This window comes from Lepidochelys olivacea (genome assembly GCF_965140295.1).
Source record: "Lepidochelys olivacea isolate rLepOli2 genome assembly, chromosome: 3".
In the NCBI taxonomy this organism is placed as follows: Eukaryota; Metazoa; Chordata; order Testudines; family Cheloniidae; genus Lepidochelys; species Lepidochelys olivacea.
This window is the reverse complement of record NC_140413.1, coordinates 180,295,167-180,313,068: the sequence shown is the minus strand read 5'-3', so window position 1 is coordinate 180,313,068 and position 17,902 is coordinate 180,295,167. Positions and strand designations below refer to the sequence as shown.

General features: G+C 46.5%; 2 protein-coding genes across 3 annotated transcripts in view; one reads left to right on the top strand and one right to left on the bottom strand.

The window, feature by feature from the left end:
• Window positions 1-17,902, bottom strand: part of ASB3 (ankyrin repeat and SOCS box containing 3) — a 130,048-nt gene that overhangs the window by 75,833 nt on the left and 36,313 nt on the right. The window lies entirely within an intron of this gene.
• CHAC2 (ChaC glutathione specific gamma-glutamylcyclotransferase 2) overlaps window positions 12,403-17,902 on the top strand; it is a 31,531-nt gene continuing 26,031 nt past the window's right edge. The window contains exon 1 of the mRNA XM_084623790.1: window positions 12,403-12,804. Within this exon, the coding sequence (XP_084479916.1) occupies window positions 12,670-12,804 (135 nt within the window). The 5' untranslated portion in view covers window positions 12,403-12,669. The remainder of the gene's footprint in view (window positions 12,805-17,902) is intronic.

Below are 17,902 nucleotides of genomic sequence, written 5' to 3'. Positions count from 1 at the left end.
TGCAGCAGGCATTGAGTTAGCCTGTCTGGTGAAGACACGATAAATCAGTTGGAGAGTGCTCTCCCACGAACTTCAGTACTCCACTTTCCCAAGAGACAGAAGCTATATCGATGGAAGAGTGTCATGTAGACACCTCTGTAAGTCAATCTAAATTATGTTACTTTAAGTTACATAACTTAACTAGCGTAACTTAGATCGACTTATCTCATTAGTGTAGAGCAGGCCTTAGTCTCAGTACACTATCGTATTTCGCTGCCTCAGAGGGGTATTGTGAGGATGAATACATTATAGACTGTGAGGTGCTCATGCCCAGATTTTTAAAAAGTAGTTAAGACATGCTCTGCTCATCACTGCAAAGCTTAAAGTGATTGAAGCTATGTCTACGCTACTGCGGTAAGCTGACCTAAGTTACGCAACTCCAGCTATGTGAATAACGTAGCTGCAGTCAACGTAGCTTAGGTCAACTTACCACAGGGTCCAAACTACACTGGGTCAACAGGAGACACTCTGCCGTCGACTTACCTTACTCTTATCGTTCGGAGTAGAATATTGGGGTCGACTGGAGAACAATCTGCTGTCGATTTGGTGGGTCTTCACTAGACCTGCTAAATCGACCCCAGTGCATCAATCCCTGGAGTGTCAATCCAGAGGGTAGTGTAGACATAGCCTTAGACAGTTATGTCCTATTTCAAAAAGTGACTTAGTCATGGAGACTTAGCAGTCTACATCATTTAGGTCTTGCAATGCTGAGCAGAGCAACATCTTAAATACCTTTATATTATTACAGTAATGGGGGCAAAATATATACCTCAGATAGACAGACAGGGGTTACAATAATAAGAACATGAGGTTACTCAGGTAAGATATTTGCACAGCTTGATGATGCCATTAAATAAGATTGCTTGTTTGTCAGTTATATTATTAACTTTCTTCTTGTAAGCAACTTGACAAGAGTGAGATTTTTAACAGTGATATGGAAAAAACAGTTAACTACCTTTCGTAACTGTTGTTCTTCGAGATGTGTTGCTCATGTCTATTCCAAGTAGGTGTGTGCGCGCCATGTACACAGTCATCAGAAGGTTTTTCCCATAGTGGTACCCATTGAGTCGGGTGTGGAGCCTCCTGGAGTGGAGCCCTTATGGCAGTGTATATAGGTTCCTGCCAACCCACCATCTCTTCAGTTCTTTCTTGCCGGATTCTCTGACAAAGGGGAGGTGGGTGGGTCTTGGAATGGACATGAGCAACACATCTCGAAGAGCAACAGTTACAAAAGGTAGGTAACCGTTTTTTCTTCTTCGAGTGATTGCTCATGTCAATTCCAAGTAGGTGACTCCCAAGCAGTCCCCTAGAAGAGGGTTCAGAGTTCACCAAGTTGCAAACTGTAGCACAGCTCTACCAAATGCAGCAGCATCTTTAGTCTGCTGTGTGGTGGTATAATGAGACATAAAAGTGTGGACAGAATACCTTGTTGCTGCCCTGCAGATGTCCTGAATGGAGACTTGCGCCAGAAATGCTGCAGATGAAGCATATACTCTTGTAGAGTGTGCTGCCAAAGCTTGGGCTGGAATCTTTGCTTGGTCATAGCACATTCTGATTCAGGCCAGGATCCAAGAAGAGACTCTCTGGGACGAAACAGGGAGACCCTTCATTCTTTTGGCAATAGCGATGAAGAGCTACATCGACTTTCTGAACAGCTTTGTTCGCTCGATGTAAAAGGCTAATGCCCGTCTGACATCTAGGGAATGAAGCATACATTCCCTGTCATTGGCATGAGGATTAGGGTAGAACACTGGCAGAAAGACATCCTGATTTGCATGAAATTGCGAAACTACCTTGGGAGGAAAGCTGGGTGCGGCCACAATTTACCTTGTCCTTATAAAACACGGTATAAGGGGGCACGGATGTCAAAGCCTTGAGCTCAGACACCCTTCTCGCTGATGAGGAACTAGGAACGCCACTTTCTAAGAAAGGTAGAGCAGCGAGCATGTTGCTAGGGGCTCAAAGGGAGGGCCCATGAGCCTTGAGAGCACCAGATTAAGATCCCATGGAGACATCAGCTGTTTTACTTGGGGGGACAGTCTGTCTAACCCCTTGAGGAAACAGACAATCACAGGATTAGCGAACAATGAGCGGCCCGTTGAACCGGGATGGAAAGCCAAAATTGCCACCAGGTGCACTTTTATTGACGAGACTGCCAGCCCCTGTTGTTTCAGGTGAAGTAGTCCATGATAAAGGGAATCGAGGACTACAATGGAGGAGTACCTTTCTGGAGGGACCAAATGGAAAATCTCTTCCACTTTGCCAGATAAGTGGCATAAGTGGAAGGTTTCCTGCTGCCTAGGAGAACCTCCCTAACTGAGTCTGAGCAGGTAAGTTCTAGTGGGTTCAGCCATAGAGTTTCCATGCTGTGAGATGGAGAGACTCTAGGCTGGGGTGCTAGAGGTAGCCGTGGTCCTGCATGATCGAGTCCAGAACCAGGGGCAAAGTAATAGGCATATCCACTGACAGGTCCAGCAGTGTGGTGAACCAGTGCTGATGTGGCCATGCTGGTGCTATTAAGATTAACTATTCTTTCTCTCGCCGGACCTTGTGGATGGAGCGGGAAGGGTGGGAATGCATACAGTAGGCGCCCTTTCCATGACAGGATGAAGGCATCCGGGAGCGAGCCCAGGCTGTAATTCAGGAAGGAGCAGAACTGTTGACACTTGCTATTGTATTGTGTCATGAACAGGTCTATCTGGAGAGATGCCCACCTTTGGAAGATGTTGATGGTGACATCCGGGCAAAGGGACCACTCGTGGCTGTGAAACAACCTGCTGAGGCAATTGGCCAGTTCATTTTGTGAACCCAAAAGGTACGAGGCCCCCCGTTGTATCAAGTGGGTGATGCAGAAGTCCCACAGCTTAAGGATTTTCTGGCACAGGAGAGAGGAGTGAGCACCACCCTGTCTGTGTATATAAAACATTGCTGGAATATTGTCTGTCAATACAGATACACATCTGCCATGTAGATGGATTTGAGATGTCTGTCAAGTGAGGCAAACTGCCCACAGCTCCCTGACATTGATGTGCAGCGAACGTTCCGCCTGGGACCAGAGGTCTTGAGTCCTGAGTTCACCTAGGTGCGCTCCCCATCCCATCGCCGACGCATCTGCGACTAGAGACAGCGATGGCTAAGGTGTGGAGAAGGGTATTCCTTCACATACTGCTTGTGGGTCGAGCCACCATCAGAGGGATTCGAGAACCTGAGGAGTAAGGGTGACCAGTCTGTCTATGTGGTCTCAGTTTGGCCCGTAAACTCAGGCTAGCCATGCCTGAAGGGGGCGTATTCACAGCCTGGCATGCAGTACCACATACGTGCAGGCAGCCATATGCCCGAACAATTTCAGACAAGTCTGCCCCTACCTTCTGTGTAGGGATTACGGTTGACTTTGCCACATTTAGAATAAGACCGAACCTGAGGAACGTCATGCGCACCGGGTTCACGTGGTCCTCCACTTGGACCCGAGATTGGCCCTTGATAAGCCAGTTGTCCAGGTATGGAAAAACTTGCACCTGTCGCTTCCGCAGGAAGGCCGCCACAACTGCCATGCACTTGGTGAACACCCGCGGAGCCACCGAGAAGCCGAAGGGGAGGACTGTGAAATGATAATGGGCATTGTTGACCACGAATCAAAGGAACCCTCTGCGGGACAGGATTATGGACACTTGGAAGTACGTGTCCTTCAAGTCGAGGGCAGCGTATCAGTCCCCCAGATCCAGAGAGGGGATAATGAAAGCCATGGAGACCATGCGAAACTTCAGCTTCTTCATGAATCTGTTTAGGTTTTGCAGGTCTAAAATAGGCCAGAGCCCTCCTTTGGCGTGGAGATTAGGAAGTAATGGGAATAGAATCCTGAACTAGATAGGTGCCTCTTCAACCGTCCCGAGTTGTAGGAGCATTTGCACCTCCTGCACTAGAAGTTGCTCATGAGAAGGGTCCCTGAAGAGGGATGGGGAAGGTGGCTAGGAGGGTACAATACTGGAAAGAATATCCCAATTCTACCATGCTCAAGACCCATCGATCTGATGTTATTTGAGCCCAAGCATGGTAGAAATGGGATAGATAGTTCATAAAAGGAGGGGAAGAATCCAGGATATGGACTGGTACGTCGCCCCCGGCCGCACCTTCAAAAGGTTTTCTTGGGAGCCGGCAACTGCCTTGCCAAGCCTTGGCCCTGGATAGAGGATTGCAGAGGCCTTCTCCTATTACTCCCACCCAGTCTCCTGTTGTAGTCTTGCCTCAGCTGAGAGGGGTAAAAACAAAGTGGGGGCTGAGATTTAAAATACTTCCTTTGCAGGGCTTGAAGCGCCAAGGATTTTAAGGTCGCTCTAGAGTCCTCGAGACTATGGAGCCTAAAGTCTGTCTGTTCTGCGAAGAGACCCAAGCCATCAAAGGGCAAGTCCTATATAGTCTGTTGGACCTCCAGAGGGAGACCCGAGACTTACAGCCACAAGCTGCCCCACATAACAATGGCCGAGGACATTGTGCAGTTGGCCGAGTCCACCAAATCTATTGGAGCCTGTAAGGAAGTCCTTGCAATGGTCTTGCCTTCCTCTAGGGTAGCCCTGAAGTTGGAGCGAGAGTCAGATGGAAGTAGCTCCTTAAACTTGGACAGGGAGTTACAAAAGTTAAAACTCTAGCAGCTAAAAAATGCCTGCTGATTGGCAATTTGAAGCTGGAGCCCCCCGGTGGAATAGACCTTACAGCCGAAGAGATCCAGCTTCTTTGCCTCTTTAGACTTTGGTGTGGGGCCCTGGTGATCCTGCCTTTCCTTGGCATTGGCTGCATCCATGACCAGCGTGCCCGGCTGAGAGTGGGTGAAAAGGTATTCATACCCCTTGGAGGGTACAAAGTACTTCCTTTCCATCCCTTTAACCATGGGAAGAATGGAAGCAGGAGTTCGCCAGAGGGTCTTGGTAGTATTGTGGGTGGTCTTGATGAATGGCAAGGCCACCCTGGAAGGACCTTCTGGCATCAGAATGTCCACCATAGGGTCTGTTTCTTCTGACAACTCCTCTGCTTGCAGGCCCAGATTTTGGGCTACTCTTCGGAGAAGCTCCTGACGGGTTCTATTGTCCAAAACCAGTAAAGAGGCAGACGAGCCTGCTACTGCCTCATCCGGGGAGAAGGATGAAGAAGCTCTCATCGGCATGGGGTCCTCCTGACCCTCCAACTCACAGAGGTCCTCCCATGCTGGTGCTCCCTGTGCAGTGGCAGATGCAGTGCCAGCCACAAACTCAGTACCAGGTTCGGTGCTGGGTACGGTGATGGCTACAGCACTGGCGTCAATGCCAGCCCAGGAGTGGGGCTCCGAATCCTTTGAAGGTTCCCTCTGTGACGCACTCTATATGCACCGTCTGTCCGAGGTGATCAAAAGGGATCTGGAGCTTGGCCCCTGGGCTTGATGATATGCCCATGGGGTCCAGAATAGCCACTGAGCGGGCACCTGCCAATGTGGTGGCCAGGGCATCATCGGGAGATGTTGCATCTCGTTTTGCCTGGAGCGACGAGATCGGTGCCACCTGTGTCTGAAGACGTATGATTCCGGCTCTGACTCGGAGGACGAGTCTGACCTTGGACTCCACGGCAGTGCTGTGCAGGATGGTGCCAGCGATTGGTGCCAAGGAGAGGGCGACTGGTGCCGCAGCATGGCCGGTTTGCCCTTGGAAAGTCTCGCCCCCCGCATGGTGCTGGTGCTGCCAGTTGCAGTGCTGTTGGTGCTGCTTGCACTGGGAAGTGCTGGGTTGCCATGTCTATGAGGTTCCTGGCGAATGTGTCAGGAGTGAATGGCATGTCCAACTCCTTCATTTGGCTTTCCCATCCCGGGGAGTCCAATGGGACCAGACTCATGGTTCTGCCTGGGCTGCCGGAGTCGACGATACCGGCTGTTCCTGAGCAGGAGCTGAGTGTCCCGACATGGGACGCACTCCTCGGGCACCGTCGCGCTCCACTGCTCAGACCGTCAGCAAGCGCCCCCTTTCGGCTCTTCTCTGCTTCTTACGTGGCACTGGTGATTAAGATCGGTGCCAAGAGGTCGCCAAACTCAACTTCAGTGCTGGAGAGTGACGATGCCGTGGGTCTCTGGACCCCAAGTCCTTCGCCAGCTCTGCAGTCTCCCTCACTGAGACCAATACACTGCACACCTAAGTGCTGGGCTTGGACCCTGATGCAGTTTGAGCTGGCTGGGGACAGAGAGCTGACTCCATAAGGGGAATCTGAAATCTAAAGTCTCTCTTCTTCTTAGTCCTTGGGTGGAAGCTCCTGCAGATCTTGCACTTGTAGGTCTGGTGGGCTTCCCCCAAGCAGTTTAAGCAGGACTCATGAGGGTCTCCCCTGGGCACAGGCTTCTGGCATGACCCACAAGATTTGAAGCCTTGAGACCGAGGCATGCCCCGGTCCCCGGAAGGGAATGGGGGAGAAAAGCAGGGGAGTAACTCCCAACAGAAACTTAGTCTATGAACTAACTAAAACACTAGAAAAACTATACTAAGTAGAACTATATACAAGAATAAATGTTCACTATGAGAAGCACTTGCGCAAAGCAAGAGAATGAAGTAGCTCCAACGACCGTCACTGGTGGTAAGGAACTGAAGAGGCGGCAGGTCAGCAGGAACCTATATACACCACCATAAGGGCATCACTCCAGGGGGCTCCACAGTCGACCCGACAGGTACCACTAGTGGAAAAACCTTCCAATGATCGTGCAGGCGGCACGCACACACCTACTTGGAACTGACATGAGCAATCACTTGAAGAAGAAAAGGAGGTGACTTGGCAAATAAATTCTGAGAAGAGGTTTAAAGGAAACACGGAAGAATGCACAGAAGGGGGCATGACAGAAAAAAACCACAAGGTTTCTGAAGCTGGCATCACTAGGGTACATTGATTGCTTAAGTCTTGCAACACCGATGTGAGGTATTATATCCATTTTCATCACCCCCCAGAGCTCAGGCTTCATTAAAAGAATGGGTACATCTCCATGGTGCAGTTGATCACTGTGGCAGGCTCACCAAAATTAACATGGGGTGGTCTGGAAAGGTCCATGACACTAGAATCTTTCAAAACTCACATTTATTTTATTTAAGGGAAAAGTTGCTGTGAGATCTCAATGGACCTTAATAGTATTCTGATTCCCCCCAGCATTCTTGGAGACTCCGCTTATTTTTCTAATCCCCTGATTTATATATAAAGCTTTTTACTGGACACTTGAACAAGAGAAAGGACCAGTTCTACTGTATATCCTGAGTAACTGAAGAATGACAATGGACTGTGAGTTTGGAGATCTGAGAGGGAGATGGCACTATCTCAGGCTGAGGCTGAAGACTGCTGAGCAATATATATCCTATACGACAATTGCCTGCTACGGTCTGCACAACATCTGTGAGAGCCTCGCTGATGGGTGGGAGGTGGATGTCCAGACACTTTCATGACTGATACTATGAATAGCTAATAGGCTCCCTCTGCAAACTGCAGCAAATAGTCAGGGCCACAGGGTCAGGGACACCCTATGCACCTACTTTGAGGCTAGGAGCTGAATTACGGCATGGTTTCATTACTGTGTGTGTAGGGATTTAATTAAACAGATGTTTATTTTGCTTTTTAAATGCTTTGTGGTACTTTTTTGGAAGAGTATTTTGATACGTGTACTGTATATGTGGTATTTTATGAACCTTTATTGAACTTTTGTCAAAAATAACCATTATTGAACATCAAGCAGTGCAAGCAAAAACATTAATTGAACAAAACTGCATTTTTAGCCATTGCAACATGAACCACAACGTAAAACAGTGAAAACAATGCAAAACATCGCAAACTTTATGCAACATTATGGTGCAGATATGCACCACATTCGAAAAAAGTTCTGTGCTACACTTGTCACAAACATCTGTAGGTGCAGGATTTCTGCATGGTGGCTTTGCCTTGGGTTGTGGAGAGTGTGCAGAAACTATCATTTGTCATTGTAAGGGTGAAGGAGGGTTCCCAGAACGCACTGTTTCCAGACTCCCGTGGTATGGTGGGGAGAGGGAAATGCCCGTGGCTTGAGTTTTGGGAAGAGTACTGCTGCTCCCTGTACCCATTATTCTCCATGGGCTGCAGAACATGTGTGTGCTGGGATTGTGGTGCTGTAGCAGAACATTGTGCCAACACGTTCTCAGTCAAGACAGTCTGGTTTTGCATGTGCTCCAGGAGCTGTCTCAGCATCTCTCCCTCTCTATGCATGTTTTTTGCCTTCGTCTCTGTCAGCAAGGAGAACCTCTGTCCTTCTGTCTCTCTGAAAGAAGAATTTCCCACTATTCCTCTGTCTTCTTATCCCACTTCTGGGATGCTGTCACTAAGTCCCCAAACATTTTGCCTTTGGTCTTCCCTTTTCTGATTAATCAGGTGTTCTGCAGTTGACAATGGTCCTGTCCTTGGGGGCCATAGGGTGTCAGATGCAGAAGCAGGTGGAGCTGGGAAACAGAAGAAGTAGTTATTGAAGCGATTCAAGTCTCCATGGCAACAATTATAAAATGCTTCTTTCTCCTCATTTCTGGAATGCTATTTCAAGTCTCTTCCCAGTCTGGGAGATAAGTGTTTCACTTGAATTTCCCTTTGCACAGGAGCCTTGCTTGTGATTGGCTAAGGTGGGCAGCAGAGTTTCAGGGGTTTGGACTGATGGTTTGCAGAGGCAAGGAATCTAGGGGTGGGCAGAAGGATTTGGAGTTCTACACGGGCTGAGGAGGACAGGGGCTAGGATGTTTGCAGGGGCCAGCTTTGTCTGCCCGTCCACTTCTGCAGGCAATCCTAACATTGGACAATGCAACCTTAATACAGAGGCAGATACGAGGCTTTTTGAAAAAGGGGATGAGCAAACCAGAAATCTATGCAGTGATTTAATTCACCCCCAGAAATGCTGCAGGACTGGAAGAGGTAGGCTACCCACAGAAGTAATCCTGAGAAGGGTGTGTTACTTTTCAATGTTTCTGCCAATATACAGTATTATCTTTGCCTTAAATTCTGTTTAAAATCATCTGCCAACATGCACAAAGTGTACTGCTAAATACAGTTCTGCTGTAATTGTCAACAATGCTGATGGTCTGATTACAGCTAGCCAAGGGCCTATGCATCTCTATGCATTTATTGTCTTCCATTTTATACCTCATAAAATGCTACAACAGCTGAAAGCTCAGGGCATTGATCAAACTCTGAAACAAATAATTTTTTATGCTGCATTATTTTTCTGTAATTGACATTTCAATAAACATGCCTGCATTATATGCTGTGTTTTTTTGTTTGGTTGTTTTTTTTAAAAAAAACTACTACGGCACCCCTAGGTTAACCAGGGCAGGAAGCCTGGGAGACCATGGCAGTTGACCGGGAGATGGAGCACGAGGGAGATGAAGTGGCAGATGGCTGTGAGAAATGAAAATATCAGGGATATAATCCCTACAGAGCTGGAATTCCCTGGCATAGCTACCATACTGATTAAAAGGGAAGTGGGGATGAGAAGCTGAGCTCTCATCCACCCAGACTGATGGCTTCCATTGGCACTTGGAACAACAATATGTTAAAATGACCTATACATTTTTATTGTAATATAGCACTTAGTACTTACAGGCAGAGGTCCCCTCCTCAGAATTGTCAGTCTGGTGTCTGCCTGGGTATCAGAAGTCTGTTCCTCCAGGTCTGGCTTGGAGTCTTGCATGGAAAAGAAATCCTAGCTTTCAGGGAATCCTCCACTTCAGAGTACTAGTCAAGATTCTCCTTGGTGTTCTCCACCACATATTGAGCTTCAATGATGGCCTAGATGGTAAAAATCCTATCCTCAAAGTCCTCAAAGTAGGGGCAGGTGGTTGGAGCACTGCCAAAGGTCCTCGTTCGGACCTTGGTATTTTTTTATAATTCTAATAGAGCTTCTTCCCTTTATTGCAGCATTGAGCCAAGTCCAAGGAGTGACCCCAGTTGGTCATTTGGTTAGCTATATACTTGAATATTTTCTTATTACAGTGGCTACTATTAAAGGAGGACTGCACCAGTTCCTTTCCCCAGATCACAAGAAAATCCATGACCTCTGCATGGCCCCCCACGGACACACAAGGCATGGCTGCTATAGCACTGGTATAATGCTCCAGGAGTGTGTAATCACAAACAGAGCGTTCCTGGCTGCACACCAGCATTTAAATAAGGAGGTAACATCTGGTAATCATGACCCCTGAACAGCAGAGGGCACACCCGTGAACAGACAGTTCAGTCCTGGTGTAAAACAATGCAGTGTCCTACCAGTGGGAGGACTGAAAAATTAACCTGAAGTACTGATGCATCCACACAAACTCCATATTAACTACACACAATATTCCACATGGAAATTCATTTTGGAATGAATTAAAGTGGATTATCCAGTTTGCACCAACTAACCAGTTAATTCAGAAGAATTGTGTTGTGTGGATGCAGTCCATTTTAATTTGAAAAAATGCCAGTTAGTCTGAAACAAACCCATTGTGTTGACAAACCCTAAAACACCATCTGAACCCAGCAGCTTGTCTACACTATGCTTTCCAATGTTGCTAACAGCAATGGAACTGAACTGCCATTAGAAAGAGTGGGACATTTTTGCAAACTTTCCCTAATGTACACAAAAAGAAAAGAAGTACTTGTGACACCTTAGAGACTCACCAATTTATTTGAGCATAAGCTTTCGTGAGCTACAGCTCACTTCATCGGATGCATACTGTGGAAAATACAGAAGATGTTTGTTTTTATACACATAAATAATGGAAAAATGGGTGTTTATCACTACAAAAGGTTTTCTCTCCCCCCACCCCACTCTCCTGCTGGTAATAGCTTATGTAAAGTGATCACTCTCCTTACAATGTGTATGATAATCAAGGTGGGCCATTTCCAGCACAAATCCAGGTTTTCTCCCCACCCCCCTACCCACACACAAACCCACTGTGTGGGGGGGGGAGGAGGAGGAGTGGGGAGAAAACCTGGATTTGTGCTGGAAATGGCCCACCTTGATTATCATTCACATTGTAAGGAGAGTGATCACTTTACATAAGCTATTACCAGCAGGAGAGTGGGGTGGGGGGAGAGAAAACCTTTTGTAGTGATAAACACCCATTTTTCCATTATTTATGTGTATAAAAACAAACATCTTCTGTATTTTCCACAGTATGCATCCGATGAAGTGAGCTGTAGCTCACAAAAGCTTATGCTCAAATAAATTGGTTAGTCTCTAAGGTGCCACAAGTACTCCTTTTCTTTTTGCGAATACAGACTAACATGGCTGTTACTCTGAAACCTAATGTACGCAACTTCATGATGAGTCAGCAGCAGAACTGAGTCATTATTCCCAATTGCTCTGATGATCTAATCACTAAATTACACTGCTTATTTAAATAAGTACATTGCCACTAAACATTATTTCAATTTGTATATAATGTCTCATTTGGAAAGGACTCCAGCACACCTGATGTCTCAGATGCTCTGGAGTCATCCTTTTTTAGAAACACACACAATGCACAGACAATTCTGCTGTTGGAGTGGAAAATGAAGGGACAGCATACTGCACATGATAACAGAGAGAAAATTTTAATGAACACATCAAGGCAAAACTCTACACTTACAAGACCCCATGCCACTTCTTAAGTCCGTGCACAGCACCTCAAACAAGTAAGTAATTTTAAAAGTGTCTTGTCCAAAAACATACATGCAGACAGTAAACTTGATGGAACTTAGCTTAGAATAAGGACCTGCAAACTTGATATTTAGATCACTGCTGAAAGCTGTCCCACCAGTTAAAGCAGGGTAGTCAAGAGGCAGACTGTGGACCAAAGTTGAACCACCAGACACTTTTGAATAGACCCCAAAATCTTTTTATTAATTATCATCGTTTTTTATGATGTTCTCTGGAGTATGGACTTCGACCATACTTTGACCAAGAAATGTGGACGTTGACATAAAATAATTGACTACCCAAATTAAAGAAATCCCAACTTCTGCACTCCTGGATGTTAGTGACATTCTCTACATCAAGAGAGGGGAAAGGCGGGCTTTAAATGGGTACCAAGATGCGGGGCCTCCCAAGGAGTCCGGCAGAGGGGCAGAAGGAAGACCCGTGAAATCCCTTACTGAGAACTTGCTATACCATAGAGCCTACAACCTAGAAAACAACGGTCTTACATGCAGGCGACAGAAAATATCCGCAGGGAACCCACTGCATTGACTCGTCATTCTTGTACCCAGCCCTGCCGCGCCGCCTCTCCACTCCCCCCCCCCCCGCCCGCTCCTGTCCAGCCCCGCCCCTTTGGCAGCACGCGGGGGAGGGGGCTCGGCACCCAGAGGGACGATGGGAGTTGTAGTCCATTTCGGCACCAACCGGGCTGCCAGTGGCGTGGCCGCTGCCCGTGGCCTCAGCCCCAGGAGCGAGCGGGGGGCGCCCGCCCGCCCGCGCCGGGGCAGGGCTGGGACACCGGCAGGCGAGAGGCGCCCGGGGGCCCCAGGCACTACAAGCCCCATGGTGCTTTGCCAGGCGGCGCTGTGCGACACGCCGCGCTCCGGGGCCGCTCTGCCCTTAGTCTGGGGGAAGCGCAGCAGAGACCGGCAGGGGCGGCTGCCGGCCGGCGGGACGTGGGCAGGGCGAGAACCATGTGGGTGTTCGGTTACGGCTCCCTCATCTGGAAGGTGGATTTCCCCTACGAGGAAAAGATGGTCGGGTACATCACGGGCTACAGCAGGAGGTTCTGGCAGGGCAGCACCGACCACCGCGGGGTGCCGGGCAAGGTGAGCGCTGGGCGCAGGGAGCGTGTCCTGCCGGTGCCCCGACCGGGGAGGGAAGCACCCACCATCCGCCCGCAGGGGGCAGGAGAGGGGAAGTGCCGGTGGCAGCTGCTGTTCGCCCTCCCCGTTCCAGATATGTAGTCTGCTGCGGAGGGGGGGACGCGATGCTGACCAGCGGCCCATCCGAAGCAGGGAGCTCTGAGCTGACCCCCGTGAGTTTATACAGAAATTAACCCAGATCCCACCGCTGAACCCCTCCACATACCCCGAATACAGGTACGGGCTGCTCTTCAGCTCCCCACCATATACACAGATCCCTAACCTTCGCCTCCCCTCCTCCCAACGATCCCTAACCTTCGCCTCCCCTCCTCCCAACGATCCCTAGGTTCAGTTCAGGCATTCTCCCCCCCTGGAATACACCCCCCCTATACACACACACAGTTTCTGCATGCAGTCCCCCCAACACGCACCCACATACCCCCAACAGATTCCCTCCTTCTCCCCCCCGCCCCCCAGGCACACAGGTCCCCCTCACACACACCCCAAGTCCTCTCTGCACCAAAGGACACTTCCACAGTTCGACTGTTCTCTCATGTACAAGCAGGTCCCATTCACACACCCAATCAAACTCCTCTCTCACACAGGTCCCATCTCCATTCCACTACACACTCACAAAATTTCAAAACTTCATAGTTTTAAAATATTCTCTAAAGGTAAATACAAAGTAACCCTCTACTTTTCCCCTGCCTTCCAAATACATCATATTTAATATCAATTTCACATATATAGCTTTACAGTCCTCCACCCCTATATCAAAACAAACCACCACCCCTTGTACCCTCCTACATCATCTTCATAATCAAAGTTACTGGGTAATCTTTTGCACTATCAGCTGGAGAATCACACTAGTCCGAACATTTTGTACCTACTAGTAGTTACATGTAACAACTAATAGCTTTCTGTTAGACACTAACAGAACAAATAACATCTCTATTCCTCCCTCCCCCCGTTTATTTTGTGTATTTGTCAGCATTCTGTGCAGTTAGTTTCACCCTTTCCCCCGATAGTCATTAAGGCCCCAATCTAACAAAAGCTGACCTGCCGGGTATACCCTATGCAGAGCAACAACACTGAACACAATGGAGGTCTGCTTTGGCACAGGGGGGCAGAAACAGCTTGCAAGATAGAGGCCTCACGGTTCAATATTGCCAACATTTACAAGTGAGTAGTTAGTTGTGTGCTTAAGTCCTTTTGATTTAATGGAACTTCTCACAGAATCACTCAGGTGTTTGCATATTTAGGGCCTCAGTCAGTTTCAACCTTGCTAAAAAGATCCTTATATAATCTGAAACAGGAGTTGAAACTCTTTATTTTTAAAGGTTTCAGAGTAGCAGCCGTGTTAGTCTGTATCCGCAAAAATAAAAGAAGTACTTGTGGCACCTTAGAGACTAACCAATTTATTTGAGCATAAGCTTTCGTGAGCTACAGCTCATTTCATCGGATGCATTCAGTAGAAAATACAGTGGGGAGATTTCATATACACAGAGAACATGAAACAATGGGTGTTACCATACACACTGTAACAAGAGTGATCAGGTAAGGTGAGCTATTACCTCAGGAGAGAAAAAAATTATCACTTTTGTAGTGATAATCAAGGTGGGCCATTTCTAGCAGTTGACAAGAACGTGTGAGGAACAGTGGGGGGGGGGGAAATAAACATGGGGAAATAGTTTTACTTTGTGTAATGACATATCCACTCCCAGTCTTTATTCAAGCCTAAGTTAATTGTGTCCAGTTTGCAAATTAATTCCAATTCAGTGGTCTCTTGTTGGAGTCTGTTTTTGAAGTTTTTTTTGTTGAAGAATTGCAACTTTTAGGTCTGTAATCGCGTGACCAAGGAGACTGAAGTGTTCTCCGACTGGTTTTTGAATGTTATAATTCTTGACGTTTGATTTGTGTCCATTTATTCTTTTACGTAGAGACTGTCCAGTTTGGCCAATGTACATGGCAGAGGGGCACTGCTGGCACATGATTGCATATATCACATTGGCAGACATGCAGGTGAACGAGCCTCTGATCGTGTGGCTGATGTGATTAGGTCCTATGATGGTGTCCCCTGAATAGATATGTGGACACAATTGGCAACGGACTTTGTTGCAAGGATAGGTTCCTGGGTTAGTGGTTCTGTTGTGTGATGTGTGGTTGCTGGTGAGTATTTGCTTCAGGTTGGGGGACTGTCTGTAAGCAAGGACTGGCCTGTCTCCCAAGATCTGTGAGAGTGATGGGTCATCCTTCAGGATAGGTTGTAGATCCTTGATGATGCGTTGGAGGGGTTTTAGTTGGGGGCTGAAGGTGATGGCTAGTGGCGTTCTGTTATTTTCTTTGTTGGGCCTGTCCTGTAGTAGGTAACTTCTGGATACTCTTCTGGCTCTGTCAATCTGTTTCTTCACTTCAGCAGGCGGGTATTGTAGTTGTAAGAACGCTTGATAGAGATCTTGTAGGTGTTCGTCTCTGTCTGGGGGGTTTATTTCCCACACACACACACACACACTGTTCCTCACACGTTCTTGTCAACTGCAGGAAATGGCCCACCTTGATTATCACTACAAAAGTGATAATTTTTTCTCTCCTGAGGTAATAGCTCACCTTACTTGATCACTCTTGTTACAGTGTGTGTGTGTATATAAAATCTCCCCACTGTATTTTCTACTGCATGCATCCGATGAAATGAGCTGTAGCTGACAAAAACTTATGCTCAAATAAATTTGTTAGTCTCTAAGGTGCCACAAGTCCTCCTTTTCTTTTTAAAGGAATGTTTTTAAAAGAATTTCAGAATATATTAAAATAATGCTTTAAAAAACTGGAATTTTTTTTAAATTGCTTAATTTCAAAAAATTGAGTGGCAGCATCTCTTTAAAGAAGGAAGGAGGTCAGGGAGCAGTGTAATAATGTACAAGCTCTATATTTTGTTAGTCTATTGAAATACAAAAGTAAACTTTTGAAAAGTAAAATGGGTTCACTCTTATGGCATTGTTCAAAGAAGCACAGTATTCTTTTATTTGTGTAATTGGTGAATAATTGCCAAGAACAGCTTCGATATTCATATGATTAAAAGTACAGTGTTATGATCTTCTGCATAGCTAGACATTTTAAATTATTGGTTCTGATTTTGTATTAGAGAAATCTTGTGCTACAGTAAGAGTCAGACCTCAGAAATCCCAAAACCATGGCAGGGCTTTGGAGACATACACGTGACTTCCAAAGAACTCAGCATATGCAAACTTCCAAAACTAGAAAATGCCCCTATATTTCCAATACAATACTTAGGGCTTGTCTACACTTAAGCGCTGCACTGGCCCAGTTGCACCACTGTAGCACTTATTGAAGACGCTACCTACACTGACTGGAGAGCTTCTCCCACTAGCGTAGATACTCTGCTTCCCCGAGAGGGACAGCTATGTCGACGGGAGAAGCCTTCCCCCCATCGATGTAGTGCTATCTGTACCAGGGAGTTAAGGTTGATATAACTGTGTTGCTCAGGGGCATGGATTAGTTATACCAACATAAATTGGTAGCGTAGAGCAAGTCTCAGATCTCGTAGTGCTAGTTTTGTAACCTCCCAAACTAAATCCATTCTGCTGCTTTCAACTGAAGTTCATTTCTCACCTCAAGCACTGATGCAATTACCTGGAATTACTGATCCAAAATACTATATACCAATACTATTTCTCATTTGGCATGAAATAAGTAAATTGATCTTTCCTTGATCCACTTCTAAGGGCTTGTCTACACTACTGTGCGGGGTCAATCTAAGATGCACAATTTCAGCTACGTGAGTAGCATAGCTGAAGTCGACGTACTTAGATCTACTCACCGCGGTGTCTTCACTGCGCTAAGTCGACAGCTGACGCTCTCCCGTCAGCTCCGCTTGCGCTCCTCATTCTGGTGAAGTACCAGAGTTGACAGGAGAGCACTCAGAGGTCCATTTATCACGTCTAGTATCCAGTGGTAGTGTAGACAAACCCTAAATCTGAGTAGTATCAGAGTAGCTGAAGGACTTCACAATGTGAAAAGAGCTTCTAAATAAAGTTGGCAAAGCTCCAAAATTAATATTTTCCTGTTACATGTGGATTCAATTACACTGGGTCACCACTTGTGTAAACCATCCCATTACCATCACCACTGCCATCACTATTCCCTGGAGGAACCTACGTTCTATATAATTTTAACAATACACTAAAATTCAGTGTATTTCTTATACTTTTATTAATTTTTATATTAAAGGATTAGTGCTCGGAGGCCCCAATTAGGACCAGGGCCTCATCATCCTGGGCATTGTACAAACATACTCTTAAGACAGTTCCTGCCCCTTGGAGCTTATAGTCTAAGATCACTATCTGCAACTGCCTCAGTACAGATGGACTCCCTTGTGCCTATGTGGAGCCTCACTGACTTTGGTGGCATCCATCTACAGTTCCAGGAACTGGGTATAAGTAGGGACAAGATGCAACAAGAACAAAATGGAGGAGGGAAAAGAAGACCAGGGTGATGATACCAAGTTTGAGACAAATACATTTGAATTTGGTCTGTTTATATAATTAAGTTTATCATAAGCCAACATAGAGACCAATACAAGTTGATTATTATCAGCATTATTTGTTATATGGTGGTAACACCCGAAGATCCCAGAGGAGAATGAGGTCCCATTGTGTTGGGCACTGTGCTACCATGTAGGGAGAAACTTATTTTAACTTAAGGTAGAAGTGCAAGGAAATAGTTTAAGTGGTCGATTAAAATGGGAGTACCTAGAGGAGGCTAATGTTATTAATTTTTATTGTGTTTATACTGATCCTTTCAGTACTTTTTCAAAACTTAAGAAAACCTGTCTACCTTCCACACACAACCAAATACATCCTAAGAATAAGTCATGCCTTCTGCTTCAAAATACTCTAGTTTCCTTTCATGAGTATTAGGAAGTGACCATTTCAGGTGTGACTTCCAACTTATGATTGTATGATGCCAACAATGTACTAGGTGCTAACTGTTCCTTGTAGTTCAGAGACTCTTACTGCCTTGAAGTCATTTTTTTGTAGCTAAATTG